Consider the following 19,678-nt stretch of genomic DNA (forward strand, 5'->3'; position numbering starts at 1 on the left):
ATTAACGCACATGCCGCGACTTCGACTACGCTTTTCCAAATCTTATGCGGCTGCGATGAGACACCTGACAAAAGTGTATCGTGCAAGGCTGTTCTGGCAGCAGTGCGCTTCACGATATGTCCATGTCTGTCAGAATTCACAGAAAAACAACACTCGGGAAACTTGCCGAGTCTGTTTACGGGCTGTACGCATTGCGCGGTCTCGACTTGAGCGTACGGACGGAGCCGCGGCCCGCGGTGGGCAGACCTGACAGGTACGTAACCACCTTGTCCACATGGTATGGTTGATGCATAATCGCAAGCGTGTCACGGATGAAAGTGTCGCCGAGATCGCCGTTGCATTAGTTAACAAATAAAACGTACACGTGTGACCTAGACTGTCTATATGCGTTTACTACTGTCTGCACGAGGGAGAATAAGTACCGAAAAGTTTTTTCACTGTACGTGTCGCGAGGAACGTAATCTTACGCTGAATCTTATTTCGCTTCGAGAAGCCGTGGCTCTCAAGAGTTTTAGAATGTTTGTAAGAGCGTTACTGTTAACGGAACAGGCGGAATGCCGAATACGCAGACGTGCGCACCAGCATTGGTGGCGCCATCTAGGTACAGTGAGGTCAACCACAGTGCATTCAACTATAATTTCACAGACTGTGTTCTTTTTACGAGGGCATCGGTCGCAGAAATCTTTAACGCTAAATTGATTTCTAAGGAAAAAAAACTCAATAAAAACGATAATAAAGCCCTTCAGTATCCCGGAAACTGTGATGTGGACGTGGCTCTATCTCAGCTGGACACATGAGAAGGCACAGCGTCCATTGTGCTGAGAAAAACGAGAAATAACTCTATCTCTGTCGAAAGTCTTTACTCAGAGCAAATAAGGTTTGCCTGCACTGCCTCGCACTTCCCAAAGACTGGTTTGATGGAGCTTTCCCTATCGATTTAAGTTCAGCAATATAGTAGCCTCATTTCTGTATTCATGTCAGGGTTGTTGCAAACGATGGTAAGCATGTAAAGTATTCAATTTCAATGCAGAAGTCACCTGACCACTATTAGATGTCACGTTCCTCGAAATAAAGCCGCTTTTAAGTGTAGTTTTTATGTTAGAATGGGGTCTCGTTAACGGCAACGGAGGTATCATTGTATGGACAGCATCTTTACGATTTTTGATCATAAGAACGCAAACTTGTTTCCCAGTGCGCAACGTAACAACACCCTATATATCCGTCTCGCACGCGGAACTTGGAAATTTGTGCGTGCAGTATTCAGGTGAACACGAGAGAAAACAAGACATTAAAAAAACTTCACCCCTTGGTATTATACTCCACATCGCTATCACAAGGCTGGAAACTCGAAATGACAACATGTGTGAGTAGAAAATTCAGTGAACAAAAACAAGAACCGAAACAGCAAATCAATCAGAAAAATATTGTGGTCTCATCACTTCCACACGTCGCTATTTGTCGGAGAAAAAAAAGCGTCCCAAAGTGTCAGCGTGAAAATTTCCACAACCATCACATTCGACAACCACATCAGATATTGTTGCTTCTGTACACAGGATTCCAGAAAAAAATGTATTGAACTTTCAAATTCACATCAATATCCATTCAAACTGTGATGTAACAAAACCTTGATACAATCCATTAGCAACAGTAAATGGGTCTGGAAATAAAATTTTGTTTTTAGAGCCATAAATAACTTCTAGTCTTTATAAGCCGACCGAAAATGTAGGGCCACATAAATTATGTAGCAGATAACTTTTGTTTTTCCGAGCTGCCCGACACACATCATGTAACGGTAATCATCATTAGCGCCAATGTTTCTACTCTGTAGATTCCAAATGGCATATCGTGAAAAGATCTGCGATAGGTGTATGCACAATATACTGTGTCAGGGAACAATAAAGCCTCACTAGATTTCGCTGAACAGTGATTAGCATATCAAACATTTTATAGTCGGTTCCAACCTAAGAATAATTGGAAGCTCCGCCCACAGCTGTGACTCTCGCACTCAAAAAAAAATTTGCGTAAAAGCGCCATCCAATAGCTTTTACTCATTCCGGTGACGTCAAGCACATCAAGCGTGTTTCAGGTAGGTGATTTTCTCATGCATACACATCTTCGTGTCGCTGGCTTTTGGTCGGTAAACATGAGCTTCCTGGCAAATTTCAGCAAAGATTCCGACATGATTACTTCGGCAAACGTAATATTTTAAGTAGGGGCTACGAACTTTTAATTTTAAGTATGCGCATTATTTACATTAATAGTGAAGAATTAGTTATAGTTACGATGGAAACCACCTGGTTCTTGTGCAGATGAATGGCAGGTGCACGGCAGTTCTGGGGGCGGAGCTTGTATTTATTATTAGGTTGTAACAGTCTATAGTCTTCCACTGCACGTTCCTCAATCTCAAGTCCATCGGAAAGAATACGTAGGGCTATATGAATGCACTTTCCGTGTGCACTTGCGTAGCGCTCTGTAAATTTGTAATTCTACGTCGAGAGTCTTCGTGCGAACTTTTCTATGGTACAGATCTCCTCAACTAACTCGTGTGGTTACCGTTATAACGAATTTTGGATGTTACGAAGTAATCTAAAACCCTCAACGTGACTTCGTTCTATTCAGGTTCGACTGCACTTCGCTTTGTCACTGTTGCATCCCATCCTTTAAAATTGACAGTAGAGAGACCTGAGCTATCAGTAAAGGTGACTTGGTCAAGTGACGAAGTGTGGCATGTGGATACCTGCCAAATGGTTCAGTACTAGAGGTAAAAAGGGTATACGTTTCAGCACTGACAGCACTACTTCGACGTTGCGGTGATCGTACGAAACAATAAAAAAAATACAATTCCTTCGTGCGCTTGCCGACAGCGCCTGAACGTGCTGCTTTACTGAGCCTTGGACGAGTATAGCTGCGGCTATTGCTTCGGGTCACAACTCGCATTATTATTATTTTTCCCCCTGTCGAGTGTAGACTGTCGCGAATGTTGGAAAGCCTGTGCAGATGCCTCGCACGTGACATCGCAACGACACCGTGAAAAGAACGGCAAAATCTTCCCACTTTTTAGCGCAAATGGGTGGCAAGAGAGAGAGATATAAATGAGGAAAAGGCAGGGAGGTCAACCAGAATTATAACATATGATCTGCTACCCTACACTAGTGGGAGGGGAAAGGGCAAGGAATGGTGGAAAGAGCGGAGGGGGCAACCACGTCATTAAAGCGTGGTTGGTTTCAACTTCCCGTAATTTTCATGTGGGATGATTTAGATTGAGGCCCTCATGACAACCTCCCCAAAAATGCACTGCAGAAGCAGCAACGTCAGCGTGCATCAGCATTTGTACTGCCGTGCCACAGTCCAGAGGGGAGGTGCTCTCCTTTCCAAAGACATGCCTTTTTACGCAGAGGGGGAGCGCCTCCTTTCTCGACTGTGGCAGGCGAGTACAAAGGCTGACGAAAGGTGACGGTCCTCCTTCGGCAGTGCTCAGCCTAGAAAGGATTATGGCGGCACCCAGGGAGCCTTCGTTGAATAGGCGCATAGTGAGCTTGAATAAGCTAGACCTTTAACTGTCAAGAGTTACAGTTGGTAACGTTTGTTCATTCTCTGTTTCTTTAGTAGCAATCGGCGAAATTGCTTTCACGGGTACACGACATGCGAATCGTTGTCGTGATGTCAGTGAGAGGCATCTGCAGGCGATCAGTGGGACGCATGTTTGCGCGAAGTTTTCGAAAGATGGGACAGCGGCAAGAAAAAACGACGTGCTGTCATTGCACGTGACACGAACGCTCATCTGAGAGAGCGAAGGACTAGAATCTATACACAAAAACAAAATGGGAGGAGCTTGCTGCGTGCGCACATTATATATATAACCACATTTTCGTGCAAAAAAAAAAGTTTATACGAGCCGAGAGTCCAAGTCGTCTCTCCATCTGTCCCGCACAAGCACTGCACAGGCGCACATACACACATTGCGCTGGATGTCCAACGTCTATATTGGAACGATTATAGGGAAAACAGTTCGGGGTTGTCGTCGTCATGGTGGTAGTCCAGATCTACAGTAACACACTTTCATTATCCACGTGGTCATGTTCTTGTCATGCCGTCGGGTAGGCTTGAAGAAGAAAACATCCTGATCCTTGTTGACGACGTCCGGACATCTGGACTTTGATGTGAGGAGCGCGCCAATCCGCGCTCCTCTTTCGTGCCACACAACACACGCCACTGTGCACCACCATTGGTTTGTTTGTACCTCGGGGTACCATAGGATGGCGTCGAAGTTTTCTGCTTGCGAAGTGAACGTTTTTGTTTGAATTGGTTCGCTTTCAGATTGCGATTTCTTCGTCTCTTGCCATTTCTGACGTCATGATGCTGTAGACATGTCGAATCGAATGCTAGATGTCCCTTGCCTACACATTCCTCGAAGAATTCGGTGGGGAAGGAATAACCACAAGGGCAATGACAGCAACATGCTAGAGGTGTCAGCATATTTCCCGACGCCACTTGCGGAGCTGCTGTAGTGTTGCTATATACACGCAGTGCTACCACACCTTTATCGCTTCCAAGCACTGCAGCCGGCGACTGTTTTGCCTTCGACACCACCGTTTTGTCATTCGGGCACAAGGATACGTTTCATCCATAACCATTTACACTACATGACGTTATGTCACGTGGGCGAATCACCGCGGTAAGCCTCCGAGCTCAACACTTAACGACTAGCATGCTCGGGAGTGGCTGGACAGTCCATCCGACGTTTTCAAAGCTGGCGTCACTATAATTTGCAGGCATCCGTAGTGGCAAACAAGCTTTACACCGGCTAGGATTCCGTGGTAGCGGCCTGCTTGCGCTTAACAGGCGATGACAAGGCTGTTCTATACTTCGTCTTCGCTTGTATACTTTCTTATCAGCTTCCTTGTCCACTCTTTTATTTTGGTTCACAAGAGTGGACTTGGGGAGCTGGAAATATGAACCTAGATTTGTTGCCGTGTGGGCAAACGCAGACGGGGAGAATTTCGTTCCGTTTTTCTTCAGCAAATATCCGTTGCTAGCCTTTAAGAGGATGGGAGGATGGTTCCCCGGAAAGGTCATGCCAGGAACAGTTCGTTGTGCGAGTTACACAGGTTCGTCGGTGTGCGTTGGAAACGCAGTATGTACTGGCCCCGGTGTTCTTGCTTGCCGGTATTGTAATTGCCGTTGTCTTAACTCTCTAACTTGCCTTTGTAGTTTCCGCCACAGTTCTCCGACATATCTTGTAACTGTCGTTCCCGTTTCTAAATTAAATATCGCGCAGCAGAGTCCGGCGCATATCGGTTCAACCTCCACTGGAACTTGGACGTAGCGTCGTGTCTTTCACTTTCACCGAAACGCACACCGTCACTTTCGTTGGAAGTGCTTCCTGTCCTGGGCGCTGTGGGTGTACCCCGAACACTCTCTCAAAGGGCGACACACCCGTGCGGTTTCAGGGTTGTGCACCACGAGCAGTCTTTCCCGCAGCATGTAGCTGGCGTGGTCGTCCTCAATGCGCCTATGGTCAGGGGTTCGGGCGTGGTCCTTTTCGCGGTTGGACCTCCACATCATCCAGGAGGCCTGGAGTAGGTCGTTCTCGTGCCCAAAGAGCAGCTTGCTGTTCTCGATAGATAACTGCATGGTGGTCTGGCCTGGTTTACGTGCAGAACATGGACTCGGTCCTGGCCGCCACCGCTGCGGCTGCGGCTCCCCTGGACTGCGCCGCCATGAGGTGCGGCTCGGGGGGCAGTAGACAGAGCGGGGACCACGCCGACTCTCCGGCTGCGGTCCCCGCGACTGATTGTCATAAGGCCTGGTAGTCGGGCGTCAGGCCGAGGCTGAGGTCACTCAGCGCCGCGGCCGACACCAGCGGGTGTCCCAGCCGGAACCCGCTCGCCCCGGTTCCTGGAAGTACGGAACTGGGGTCGCCTCCCCCGGAAGCCGCCGCGGCCGCCGCTGCAGCGGCCGCTGCCGTCAGGGTAGACGTCGGGTGCACAGAGGGTGCCAGTACCGGGGCTCCCGTCGAGGACGGGCTTTTGAGGTCCGAGCCGAACAGGCCGTTCATGCTGTGCGGATGGTGCAGCGACAGTTCGGTGGTGGGCGTCACCGGGCTTCCTGGAAGTCCACCCAGGTGAAGGTGGTGGGGCATGCCGCCGGAAGTGAGGATGGAGGAAGGAGGGGGAGGGGAAGCCTTGTTGCTGCCGCCGTGTTGCCGGTCCGACTTGAGCAGGGTGCTGCTATCCGGAGGACTCATGCAGCCTCCGGAGTCCGAGCCCGACTTGCTCGAGTGGTTGCTGTTGCCCGAACCCTTGGTGGGCAGTTTGTCGTTCGGGTCCCTGCACAGTCGTGAAAAAAAAAGGAGTTGCATTTGTCAGAATGGAGCGTGTGACTGCAATCGTGAGACAAATTAGTTCTAAACAGCGACAAGCATGCTCCGAGAAAGTGTTTAGACATCAGATGTAATAAGCTAGCCAAATTTAGCGTGTTGGTTCGTACCAGAGTTGAAGCTGGCCAATATATGTTGTTTTGCTTCACACTAAAAAAGTATGTGTTACTCTCTTAGCTAAGTACTGACTTGCTACGTATATGTTTGTCTGTAAATAGAGGCTTTCGTGCCCTTTTAGGTCCCACGACTCTCCAATATAACGATCTCCAAGGGGAGTTCATGTGTCTGTTTAAAGAGGGTCATATACGTGGCAATTCAGGACTCCCAAAACATAGTCAAAGGACTGTTCTTTTTCTTAGAGCGTGTCTTTCATAAGGTGTTCTGGTCATGGAATGTACATGCGATGAAACTTCTTTTACACCCTTTCTTTCGCTCTGTGAGAAGCAAATTGCTCCTTTTTTTGCAGGTATATAGAGGGAAAAAAGATGCAACGCTTCTGGTTGAACACAGACATTCAACTGCCTTTGCTAAATACCAGCTATGGAGCCGGACAGCCAAGAAGGAGGGTACGTAATGGCTCTGTATATGTACCCTCATATGCATGAAGACAAGTACAACCTGAACGCCGCACATGAAAGAACCCCACTGTAATTAGCTGCGTTCTGTATTACTGTGGTAGGTGATTGCTAATATTCAGAATCGTGCCATCGAAAACAGCATTTCGATCTGCTCATTTATTGCATGTATCTGAGGCTTTCGTCTGTTAAGGCGAAAGCCTCAGAATGCCTCATCAAACGCGAAAGTGACCGACGGCGGCGTCAGCACGAGTGATGCAAAAATCGTTATGACGACACTATAGATCTCACATAACCTGACGTCACATGATGGCGTCATCACATGATAACGTCGCTTGGTCAAAGGTGGGCCGATCCCGAAGGCACTGCAAAAGCCACGTTAGGTGCAGAAAGCTTCCAATGGCTCCGGTCTCGGAGCCAGTGCAAAACCACGTCGGGTGCAAGAAACTTTAGGGGGTGGGTCAGGGGATGTCAATGTAGTCAACTGAGAAAAAAAAAGGACATGACTTTCGCCTTCGAGTCGTCTTAGACAAATGCGTAAGGGACTGTGTGTGCCATTATTGTTACTATTATTATCATCATTATCATCATCATCGTTTCCAGCGTCCACCAGCGGCGCTAATGCATTTCATCGTCGTAGCACTGGCCGGATGTCTGCTATATCGTAACTTTCTCTCGCCGAGCACTGCCGCGCGAAAAAGAATGAACGACGCATTTTTCCGCGTCAGCGTATATACGTTAAATCCTCAAGCCCGCCCTCTTTCCGATGCGTTCGTTCGTCGGGCCAGGCAATATAGCTGCGGGTGCCCCGCTCTTCGTCTTCTCTGGTTCATACCATCCAGGCTACCCGAACAAACCAAACGGCAAGTACAGACGCGGAAATAAACTAGTAGAACACTCGACTATACCGCAGTCATCGCGCGTCTTGACGTTGTAGTATATGTTCTCTCGCCACGCCTCTCGCTTTCGTCTGCGAGACTTTCTTCTTCGCTTCGCCCTTCGTCTGCCAAGGGTTCTGCCTATTCGGAACTCTCCCCCCCCCCCCCCCCCCCACGCACACACATACACACACAACCAACTCCCGAGATATTCTCCGCGGCCGCCGCTACGCCGCCTCAATCGCCACTTCTTTCTGGCATGATTTATTTGCCGCAGCGCCCCCTCCCGTGGCCTTTATATCGCGCGAACCCCCTATCGCCTTGGCTGCTTCTAACGCCCTCTCTCGAGCTTCTCATGCCATTCTCCGCCCTTAGCATCGTCTCACGGTCCTAACCGAAAACCTCCTCCTCTCCTTTTCTCCTCTCCACCTTCTGACGTTTGCCTCGCCAGCAGCTACCCTCCTGTTTCTGCCCATGCGCCTTTGATTCATTCAAGGATTCGCGCCGCCTCGGTGCAATAAAGCGTTCGCCCTTGTCTCAATGCGCGCCTGTGCCACGTCGCCGCCTTCATATTTTTTCCCTTACTTTAGGCTCAGTTCGGTCAATCTTGCTTTTGTTTCTGTTTTATTCACTCTTTGCCCGGCCTGCCTTTCCCGTTCATCACGTGGTCCTTGCTGTGCGCCATCCCCTTTCCGCTCTGTCTGTGTAGACTGTCTGGGATCCGTCTCGAATGCGTACGTGCAACGCCATCAGCGTTTGCGGCGTATATAGACCGCGGCTGCGAGCAGTGATGATATTTGTTCCACATATTACTGGGTAGTTGGGGCTTTTCTGAGGCTTCGTGGGACAACCCCGTTTCAAGCAAAGGGGCATGCAAAGCGGTCGTGCACCTTATATTGTGCACATATACCATAATATGCACAATTTCTTACTTATAATATGCATATATTATAAGTAAATAAGTTTGGACAACCAGAACGAATCCGGAACTTTGCACTACCGTCTACCCTTCCCATCCCATTAATATCCCACTGTCTAAGTTTTAGGCCATTCAACACCTGCGATTTACTTATGCATACAGTCCATATTTGTGTCAGAGAGTTAATAAGCGGAGCATGACACGTTTCGAGAACCTTTGTCATGAGAGAGCGAAGTATATAGATGAAAATGGTTTTAAATCTACCTTCGTTGTACACACTAGTGATGTATCAACTTACGATTCTAAAAAGAAAGTTTACCTTCATTTCATTGATTAACAACTTGACGTTCAAGTAACCGAAAATGTTGTTATGAACACATACCTTATTGATCTGTGCTAGAACGCCGGTTCTGCTACCCTCCATGGTGGCTAACTTTTCGATGAGGGTGAAATGCAAAAAACAACCCTTTATACGTTCAGGTGCCCGTCAAAAAACACTCCACGTAGTCAAAATTAAACATGTGCCCCGACTACGACGTACCTCATAATCATACCGTGGTTATGGCACCTAAAACTGCAGCAATTATTATCTGTACTAAGCTTTTAACCCTTGAGTCTTCCATCTTCCTATATAATCGCTTTATAAGCAGCTGCGTTCGGGCGGATGCTAGCGGCGTGCCTCTTAACTCATTATTAAACACCTCCACATTGAGTCGTTCTCCTGAACATACGAGACGGCTAACACTCTGCGACTGCAGTGCAATCTCGACGAAAGAATAGCCCGTCCCTTCCTCGCAACCCCCCTGGTACACGTGTACGAGATAAGTGATTAAGAGTACGCGCACGTACGCTTGCTTCATTAATCTCCAGCTGCCAGGGTACATACATAGACCTCACCAGAATTAGAAATACAAAGCCGGAAGTGGTTCAGCCGCGACGACCGATTATCCCCACGCATCCTCTCGGATTTAGATAGTGCAGCCTGTGCGCACCTGTCGTACCTGCCGGCCGTTGTCCGCATGGTATTCTGGACACTTCACAGGCAGGCAGTCTTTATACTGCGGCAATGCGATGTGTTTCGGTCCACGTAGGGTGTTTCTTCGTTCTTCCCTATAAAGACGCACTATCCGGTAATTCGAAACCGCAAATATATATATTGACATCGTATGTGACAAACGAACTGCAAATTCCATCCTCAAGAGAGAGAGAGAGAGAATGAAGGAAAGGAAAGGCAGGAAGCACCCTTCAGGACTTATCTTGGCGCCAAGATTTAATCCTCATTTGTAACTGGCCTGCACCTCTTTCGGCCCAGGCATTTCTGGGTCACCAACGGCACGCGCGTTGCGTATCACTGTGACAGTGCTTCTGAGAGGAAAGTAGCGAGCGCAGAACGTAAATGAAGAAAACGTGCGCAAGATCGATAGCGACTACAGTTTCTTAAAAAAAAAAATTGGGGGAGGGAGTTAAATAAGCCAGGTCTTAAGGGTGGACTGTGGTGGGCTGCGCGAGCACGAAGGAGGGAAAGGAAAAAGACATGAAAGAGCCCTGGCTTCCCACAGTTTATTTTACGAGTACAAGAAGCCAATATATAGGCATACACCCCGCCCGCGCCACCTGTGCGCGCAAGAACCCCTATCCTTTGTGAACTGTTGCGTAAGTGTCAAAAAAGACATACGAAACGACAAGCACCAGCCCCATGCGCAAAAAAATAATAATTCTTGTGGTATTACGTCCCAAAACCACGATTTCATTATGAGAGACGCTGTAGTGGAGGGCTCCGGAAAGTTTAGCCATCTGGTGTTCTTAACGTGCACCTAAATCTAGGTACACGGGCCTGTATAACACTTCGTCTCCATTTAAAAGCGACCTTCGAGTCAACAGTAGAGCACCATAACCACTAGACCACCACGCCGCGGCGGGTCGTATGCGTATAAAACCGAAAAAAATCATATTTTCAGCACTATCACAAAAGACAAGCCGCTCCTACTGACAAGAATATCAAAGAACACCGATAATCAGGTGAACACGCTGCTACCAAAAACTGAACAAGCGGCGTGATCTCAATATTCTAAACGGTCACTTTTCAGTGCCCCTCAAGCCAAGAGGGAAGGAATAATGTTCGCTATGAACTAATTAGTAGTTTAGGAGAAGGTCTTATTGCCTCACTGTGGAAACAGCTTTTCTTTAGTATGTAACTAATCAATCCGAAATTGTGGTAGTTCATAGAATAAAAAAGAGAGGGGGTTGAAGCAATGACGATCCGGTAGTGTGTGTGTGTGTGTGTGTGCGCGCGCGCGCGCGTGTGTGTGTGTGTGTGTGTGTGTGTGTGTGTGTGTGTGTGTGTGTGTGTGTGTGTGTGTGTGTGTGTGCGTGCGTGCGTGCGTGCGCGCGCGCGCGCGAAAAACCTTGGCCATTGTTTCATAATGCTGTAATATTGTCCGTAAATAGCCCATTCGTTACTGGCTCACGCTTCTTGCACTCACTCACTCACTCACTCACTCACTCACTCACTCACTCACTCACTCACTCACTCACTCACTCACTCACTCACTCACTCACTCACTCACTCACTCACTCACTCACTCACTCACTCACTCACTCACTCACTCACTCACTCACTCACTCACTCACTCACTCACTCACTCACTCACTCGTACGCAAGTACACATGACCACACCCCACAAACAGCGCTCTTTGTGGGGTGTAGTCATGCGTGTTTGAATGTACGCGTATGTGTGAATGAATGTGTAAGGGCCAAGTTATGCCTAATTTTCAAGACCCAATCACTCCGTTTTCTTCAGGGTTGGTATGTATGTAGCCAAAGACACCAATATACGCGAGATTACCTGAAGCTAACATTGCATTAAGGGATGATCTCTCACAAGTGGTTGCGCATATCGCATCGTAAGTATCTATCAATTCATTCTTCGGTGAAGCTCGCTTCGCGAAGGGGCAAACGTAACTAAAAGCAAGAACAAGTTCAGTCATCGTTAGAGCGCGTAATGTCATTACAACTATACTACTATAGGCTTCAGATGGTGACACGTGACGTCATTCCTTCAGCAATGGCGATCTCCACAGAGGCGTGCACGTAAATAATCCTCGGTACCCGTTCGCGCACGCGCCTGCCCATTTACAGCGGATCACGATATCGGATCCTCGGATTCCGCGTGCCTATGCAGCCGAGCGCGTGATATTCCTGGCGAAAATAGAAAAAAATAGAAAAGATACAAAAAGCACGTCTATCCTTCACTCCTTCCTACAGCCCAGGCTGACCGTTTCCACTAACGTCCGCTTTCCGATTCCGATATTAATGTCTTTTCTGTCCCTTTTCTTCTTCTTCTTCATTTTTTCTTTTCGGCGTGGCAGCGCATAATATCCTGTTTCACTCCGACGCCGGCGGCGCCACCGCGAAAGGACCTTGGTCTCGCCATGCGCGTGAATAGACGAGACGATACGCAACACGTACGGAACGGAACGCACGCCGCTCGCATCCACTCACAGGCGTGCAGAGATGCATGTCTTCTATCCTATATAAATAAGGATATCCGTGTAAAATCGAGTCCACACACGACGTCTAGTACGTGCATCGCTTGGCGGCCGGTGTGTACCTATAGCTTGGTGCTCATTCCCTTCTTCTTTTGTTGTTGTTCGCTGGGACATCGCGCGTGCGCGTCCCCTGAAAGACGAACCGAGGAGCGAAATGGTGAATCGTGTGTGAATGAGAGGTGGGGGGGAATGATATCGGCTTACCTCATCTACATCCATTAGAAATCCACTCCCGTTTTGAGAGGCTCTCGGAAGTAGCCATGCCGAACGTTCGAGCTCTTCTGATTCATGATCGATCGGTCGCCATCAGTTTGTTTTGCTTTTTAGACTTATATAGGTACGACTTACCAGCCGGCTTATAGAGGATTTCCTTAAAAGGACAACCTGCAGAATTGGGGCTTTCTTGTTTTGCGCGCCTCTCGTCCATTTTTTTTTTTTATTTGAGAATCTCCACTGTCGAGATTAGTGAATCTAATGACACCGTAAGGGCGGTATTAGAGCTTTTCTGATTCTTTCACGTGTACTCTCTCTATCTCTATCTCTCTCTCGCTCTCTGCAGTTCTGATCCTTCTACGCAATAGAATCATGTTTAAAGAAAAGTTTACTCCAACTTAACATAGCTGTGCACGTTATGCCACCTTTGCAAGTGGCATCTTCAGTATAAGCATCTTCAGTAGAATCGGCTATGTGTGTTTGGCCACGTTGGTACCTGAAATTTGAGGCCCACAGCGCGGAATTGACGATATCAATTTCTTTGGAACCAGTGTGCGCAGCTTAAACAGCTAGCTCCCACCCATTCCTTCTTTTTTTCATATTCCCGCGAATATTCACTCAGACATCGGTTTTGAAATACACGTAAGCGTTATTATTTCGTTGAAACGTACATATTTTGTTATTTTTTTGTTTATGTTTACGCCATACGCACCGCAAACCACAACCGAAGATTTCAGCAAAAAGTGCATATATAATGAACATATTAAATACGAGGGCAACAGACTGCTGAATTTGTTTTGTACGTTACTAACCACTGATCTTCAGTGCATCTTGTGCTGTTTTGCGATTTTCCTATTTGCTGCCTCCACTCCTGCGGTACCCCTTCAGGTCTGCAGTCCGTTTAAATAAATATATTTGAAAACATTATATTAAAAAGTTACGCTCAAGAAATAGCACTATATACGCGACAAGAAATTTATTATTATTTTTTCAATTTCGCAAATACTGCCACTATTGCACTGGCTTTTACAGGGAGTGGGTCTTCGAAGCGTATATAAGTACATATGTTGCAGTAACTTACGAAATACAACAACCACAGGTACAACAAACGCATCGAAGAGCTCGGTGAAATAAAATACACGTAATCGGTTTATCCATGCCGCAGATCTGGCAAACGAATTACGAATTAACTTCCTCTAAATTTGTATCTTGTAAGAACTGAAGCTTAGGCGAGCTGGTAAGGATAAATTGATAAGGTATTAACAGTGCACATGCGATAAGGAAAAGGGACAGGATATGCAGAGGGCGAGTTTAGGGACAGTTTTGAGTAGAGGCAGCTGATAAGTAGGCTAAGCGATAAGAAGAAAGGACAAAATAAGTAGTGATAAGTTTGCCTCTGCTTATCCTATCCCTTCTCCTTATCGCCTATGCGCTGTTAATACCTTCCTAATGCACCCAAATCTTACGTATGCGAGCCCTCCGGGCGCCCTTCTATCATCGCATGTACACAAAATGTTGCGCGCATAGTAATCACGTGACGCATAAAGAGGGAGTCATCCGTCCTCCTCTGCCCTCTTAAGAGGTTGCGCACGGTGCCATTTACACGTGATTTGAGCGCTTCTAGAGGAACGGTGCCCGTATAAAGGGCGGTCATTAAATAATTTATGCCGGCGGCATCGTATACCCCGTAAGACCTTCCCGCATAAAAGCACCAAACAGGCCACGCGATCTTTCAAAAGGTGAAGAGCGAAGCAAAGAAAAAAAAAAGAAAAATAATCACAAGTACAACGAACGGCAGAAGCCCTAGCTCTGGGAAGAAAACAACAATACACCCTCCTCTTAACCCCCCCCCCCCCTCCTCTTAACGATACGTCATCATCTTGCGTTATTTCCACCCGCCAAGAAACGAAAAAATATATATATGAGCTTGTGGGGGTGCAGCTGTTTCCTTTCCCATTGTCACGCGCGGTGGCCCTCCCAACGCGCACGAAATCGCAACTGCGGTAAACATCACCGACACCCTCCGTCCTCTGAGTTCCTTCGCGTGCGTTTCCTTCGCCCAATCTCTGTTACACATGTGTTCTTTTTCTTTCTTTTTCTTCAATCTAACGTTTCCGTCCTCTATTCTTGCAAAAGCTCACTCCTCGTATGCAGGCTTCGTTGTAACGCCACGCACAAGCATCGCCCATTCGTTATAGCGAGATAAAGAGAGAGAGAGAGGTGGTTCCTGGGAACCACGAGCTCGGAGACGTAGGGTGGTAGAGCTCTCTGCACATAGTTGCGTGCATCGTAGGTGTTTACGTATAAGTTCGCAACATCGTGACAATAAAAGAAACACGCGCGCTATTTTTTGTTGTCACGCAGGATGTATACCGCGGTTTCTGCATTGTTCACAGTTTTGCACCGTTGTATTTTTAGCACGTTTCCACGAAGTCGCGAGACTGGCGCAAAAAGGCGTGCCGTGTGATCTTGAAAAACCGGTGCGTGCTCTACACCCTAGTCGAGATTTTTTTCATTCTCTCAGGAGAGTCGACCAAGTGCTGAATGCGCCGGGAGTCCGCACAACAACAACGTTGAATAGTGGTCAGCGATGCGTCTAAGAACTCGTCCTCTAGTTGTTTTTTTCTTCCCAGGAGAAACAACAATGTCGCTCTGGCTCTTATATGCAGCCAGGTTTTGATATAGTCGTGCAAGTTCAACGCGTATGATTTCTGTTTACAGCGAAGTTCTATATAAGCCGAGGCGAAATGAATGTCCGTAGGCAGGTTGTCCCTAGCGCAAGTACAGTCGCACCCAAAATGAGTTGGAACATGTTATCAATGCTCAAAGTGGCGCCAAAAATGCAAAGCGGCGCCGACATAGAAAAATTTAGTGAAATAAACACTGTTTCAGTGACTGGTGTTCTCTAAATCAATTTGACGTTTTCTGGTATCACCGCGGGGCTGTTCAACCACGGCCACCGCTTTGCAACTCGTATTAAGCGTGACTGTATACGCGTCACAGAAATTGGACAAGCCCCAACACACACCATTGCTCCACTAAAAATGGAGAAGTGTCCGCGGGCAAAAAAACGTATGTGGCACAGAAATTGGGCAAACCCCGCTGCTCACCACTGGTCTTGTCAAATATAATTGACCTGAGTAGAAAAAGTGAAAGAAGCAGAAGATGGCTTTCGCCTTCGAGTCGTCTTAGGCGAATGCGTAAGGGAGCCTGTGAGCTTTAGAGCAACAAAACGCCTCTGTCCACAGTTTGTGGTGGCGGCCGCACCAACTTTCGCCTGAGAGAACCCGTAAAATCCCAGCCCTCTGAAAAACTGTTAACGATGTTTAGAAGAATGGTTCGCATCGCCATGAAATTTCACGGCGTCTAACCATCGGAGTAGTCAATCACCCCAGTATCACCCCACAGTATCACCACACACAGTATCACCTCACAGTATCACCTCACAGTATCACCTCACAGTATCACCTCACAGTATCACCCCAGTGAACTCGGTCGTTACCGTACGATCGTGCGGAGCTTGCGCACGAGCGATACCTACAGTGTGACACTAGCGTAGGGTTAGACACAACAATTCAGTACAAGTCTCGCACACAAAATAACAGTTGCTGTTCTGTGCTCCCGTGTTCCAAAACCTATAGTTCCAAAGCTCGCCGATATCGATATATATATTTGCCCTGATGTCACAATGCGAAAATTGGGGAAAATAACTATAACACATCTTCGCAATTTTTAAACTATCTCTATTTGTTCAAACGACGAGCACGTTGAAGGACCTGTCACGCCTGCTCGATTTCGAACTGCCGAAGTGTTTATGAGCCGAACGAATAGATAACACTTGTCTTATAGGCTTCGTTTCATCGGCAGCACGAATTCCGTCACTTCTATCTGGGAGAATACGTCTACGAGTAGCCTACAAGAAGTCGTTCGCGAAAATCATTTCAATGTTATTTTTCCCACGTCTAGAAGACGTCTCGGAAAAGCCGTGAATGGGGCGCAGTTTTGACTTTTGCAATCTACTGAAGGCATCTGCAACCTTGTACATTACACAGGTGCTCGCTGCGTATGGGACACATATCGTGAGAGACTGGGAGTTTTCCTTTACCTCATCCTCAGGGCATGAGAAATTTTGGGTTTCGTTTTGATTCAGTGTGCCACGTTGCATTACAGGCTACGTGGACTCGAGAGGCGTACGGTAAAGTCTTTCTACAGCTTCGAAAAAACGCCAGGCCTGCGCTGAAACCGCAGCACAGTCACAGCGAAAGCTGGAAGAGCGGCGTTTCTAGAGCCCGTTAAGCTCTCTTGGGGCTTCAATACAAGTACACTAGAAAGGTACCCACTACGCCATAAATCACAATTTTTGTGAAGTTGGGAAGCACCTACTAAGCCATTATTCGTCATTCTGCGGAGAAGCGAGGCACCAGCTACACGTCTGTAAGGCATTATGTGCACTTTGTTGACGCGACGACTGATGACGATGAAGAATTATGGCTCAGCCCTTTGTAATGGGTTGGAATCTTTAAACGGCCCACCAGTTATGTAATTTGCATTGGGTGACGCCCGGTCGCTATTTCTCTCTCCCGTCATGCTGTATAACATACGTTGACGTGGGAGAGAGACTCGGGGGGGAGGGCGAAGAACTTTACTGAGACCCCTAGGAAATGGATCACGCGCTTATGGGCTTCCTTGGCCACCAGTGCACTTGCGAGGAACCCACTACGCTATAAATCATTGTAATTTTACTGAGACCCCGAGGAAGTGGATCATGCGCTTATGGGCTTCCTTGGCAACCAATACAAGTGCACTTGCGAGGAACCCACTACGCTATAAATCAATGTAATTTTTGAGAAGTAGGGCAGCAGGCACTGTGCCATTTGTCGTCATTCTACGGAGAGCGTTGGTACCCGCTAAACGCATGTAAGGCATTATGCGCACTTTGTTGATGCTGTGCCTGTTGACGATGAGGAATTATGGCAGAGCCTTTTGTAATGGGTTGGAAGCATTCAACAACCTACTCGTTGCGCAATTCGCATTGTGTGACGCCTGGTTACAGAATTCGCGTTGTGCGACGCTTGGTGCTTATTTTACTCTTCTACCACGCTATATTGCATATGCTAATGTGGTTCCTTCCCGACAGGAAGCCTGTATAGGATCTTTTTGCAAAGCAGTTTCAAGCACTGGCATGGCTCAGAGGTTGAATACTGGGCTCCCACGCAGAGGGCCCAGGTTCGAACCTCGTTCCATCCTGGAATTTTTTTCTTATTTCGTTTTTTTTTTCTTATTTCGAGCGATACTGGTTACGGACACCGGCGGCGGCGGCGGCGGCGGCAGCGGCGGCGGACAACTACGGCGCCAAAAACGGCCGGTGAAATGATCTCATAACAGCTTTCGCTGTAAAATACCTCACAGTACTCTGTTTAACGTTCTATTGAAACACCCCCCCCCCCTACTCAATCGGCGCGGTTCGCTGCTTACGGTGTAGAAATAATATGACGTGTCGTGCACATACGATCATCCTTAGCGTTTATACATTCTACAGTGTATACACAAGCAGTTACAAACAAAAGTGTGGGTCCGCTGAGTTGGAATGTGTACTTGTGCGGTTGCAGCGCTTATTGAAACTTGAAGAAAAGATTAAATATATAAAAAAGGTAGAAAGTGCCACCTAGTGGGCGGGCGGTTTAAACAGCGGTGCGGAGCGAGAGGGCGTTTCGGGATGCGAGCTCTCAAGTAGGCTTTGTGGGAGGACCGCGAGGGGTCAGCACTCGTTGTCTCCGCTAGAGAGAGGTAAAGCCACGACCGGCGCTGCTGCGGTGACTCGAAGACTGCCATTTTCCTTCTCGAAGAAGAACCACTTCTCGTCGTCGACGACGATTCATTACGGAAATTATAGGGTGCGAGCTACGCCCCCTCCTCCTTCAAGAGGGTAGGCAAACGCACTTTTATGAGCTTCAAGGCTCAAAACTGTGTGTGTGTATATATATATATATACATACATATTTTTTCCCTCTTGTTTAATTGATTTTCTCGGTCCCGCTGTTGTTCCTCGCTCGCTAAGACGCAGCAAAGCTTTGTATGAAGAAGTCGTTGCCATTTGCGGTTGGAGGAGAAAGCGCTTCGAGTTATCTTGTTTTTGTATTTCAGTCTATGGAGCTGAAATTCGCAGCGGTCGCTGCAGATGCGTGGGAAAAAACGGTGAGAGGCGTGCGAGTAGAGTGTCTGGTTCGGAAGCGTTTGTTTCACTCGGCTTTGAAGAATTTGCGCTCCTCATTTCACGCGACTTGGCTTCCGGGTGGTTATTTATGTTGAGAGCCTTAATTGCGATGCTGCGCTAATGTCTTGCCGTGTTCGTTGTTGTGTAACATTTTGCTGTCTGTCAAATCACCATCGTCATCATCATCAGCCTGTTTATGTCCATTGCAGGACGAAGGCGTCTCCCTATGATCCCCAACGCACTGTGTTCTGCGCAAGTAGATTCCATTTTGTGCCTGCTAATTTCCTAATTTCGTTGCTCCATCTAACCGTTTGCCGACCTAACGATGCAAAGAAAATTGTACAGGATTTACCCGAAGCATCACGGGAGTAACTGATATCTCGCCGATGTGAATCATTCTTACATGGTTCGAATGCAGAGGTGAGTTTAAGTATTGCTTCTGTATGTTTGAAATTGAATGGTGATCTGTAAGCAATAAGTGTTTCAAACGTTGACAGTGGTTTTGTTCTCTCTTTCTCTGCGCTCAAACGTCGTCAACTCTGTCCACATTTTAATATCTGGATTTTTTACGTGCCAAAACCACGATATGATTATTAGAGACGCCATAGTGGAGGGCTCTGGCAATTTCGACAACCTGGGATTGTTTAACGTGCCCCTAAGTCTAAGTACACAGGCTTCTATCGAAATGCGACCACCGCGGCCGGGATCGCACCCTCGTCCTCCGGGTCAACAGCCGAGCACCTTAACCACTGTGCTTAGGTACTGTGGATCAGCCTAAACATTCATTTGACAGTGCCAGGAGTTCGGAAGAAGGCGGAGCTCTCGTCGCCAGCTTCAAAACTGCTGTCTCTGCTGATGCTACAAGAGGAATACGCAGACCACGTTAAACTTTACACGGATGGCTCTACAACCGTTAGGGGTTCTACAGGAGCTGTTATCTTCCCTGCAAAA

The 19,678-nt window shown here is 47.5% G+C and overlaps 1 protein-coding gene across 1 annotated transcript in view; it reads right to left on the minus strand.

The window, feature by feature from the left end:
- Positions 1-386: 386 nt before the first annotated feature.
- Positions 387-19,678, minus strand: part of LOC119373893 (homeobox protein SIX1) — a 67,907-nt gene continuing 48,615 nt past the window's right edge. The window contains exon 2 of the mRNA XM_037643950.2: positions 387-6,329. Coding sequence (XP_037499878.1) covers positions 5,798-6,329 — 532 coding nt within the window. The 3' untranslated portion in view covers positions 387-5,797. The remainder of the gene's footprint in view (positions 6,330-19,678) is intronic.

Source organism: Rhipicephalus sanguineus, chromosome 11, assembly GCF_013339695.2.
Source record: "Rhipicephalus sanguineus isolate Rsan-2018 chromosome 11, BIME_Rsan_1.4, whole genome shotgun sequence".
In the NCBI taxonomy this organism is placed as follows: Eukaryota; Metazoa; Arthropoda; class Arachnida; order Ixodida; family Ixodidae; genus Rhipicephalus; species Rhipicephalus sanguineus.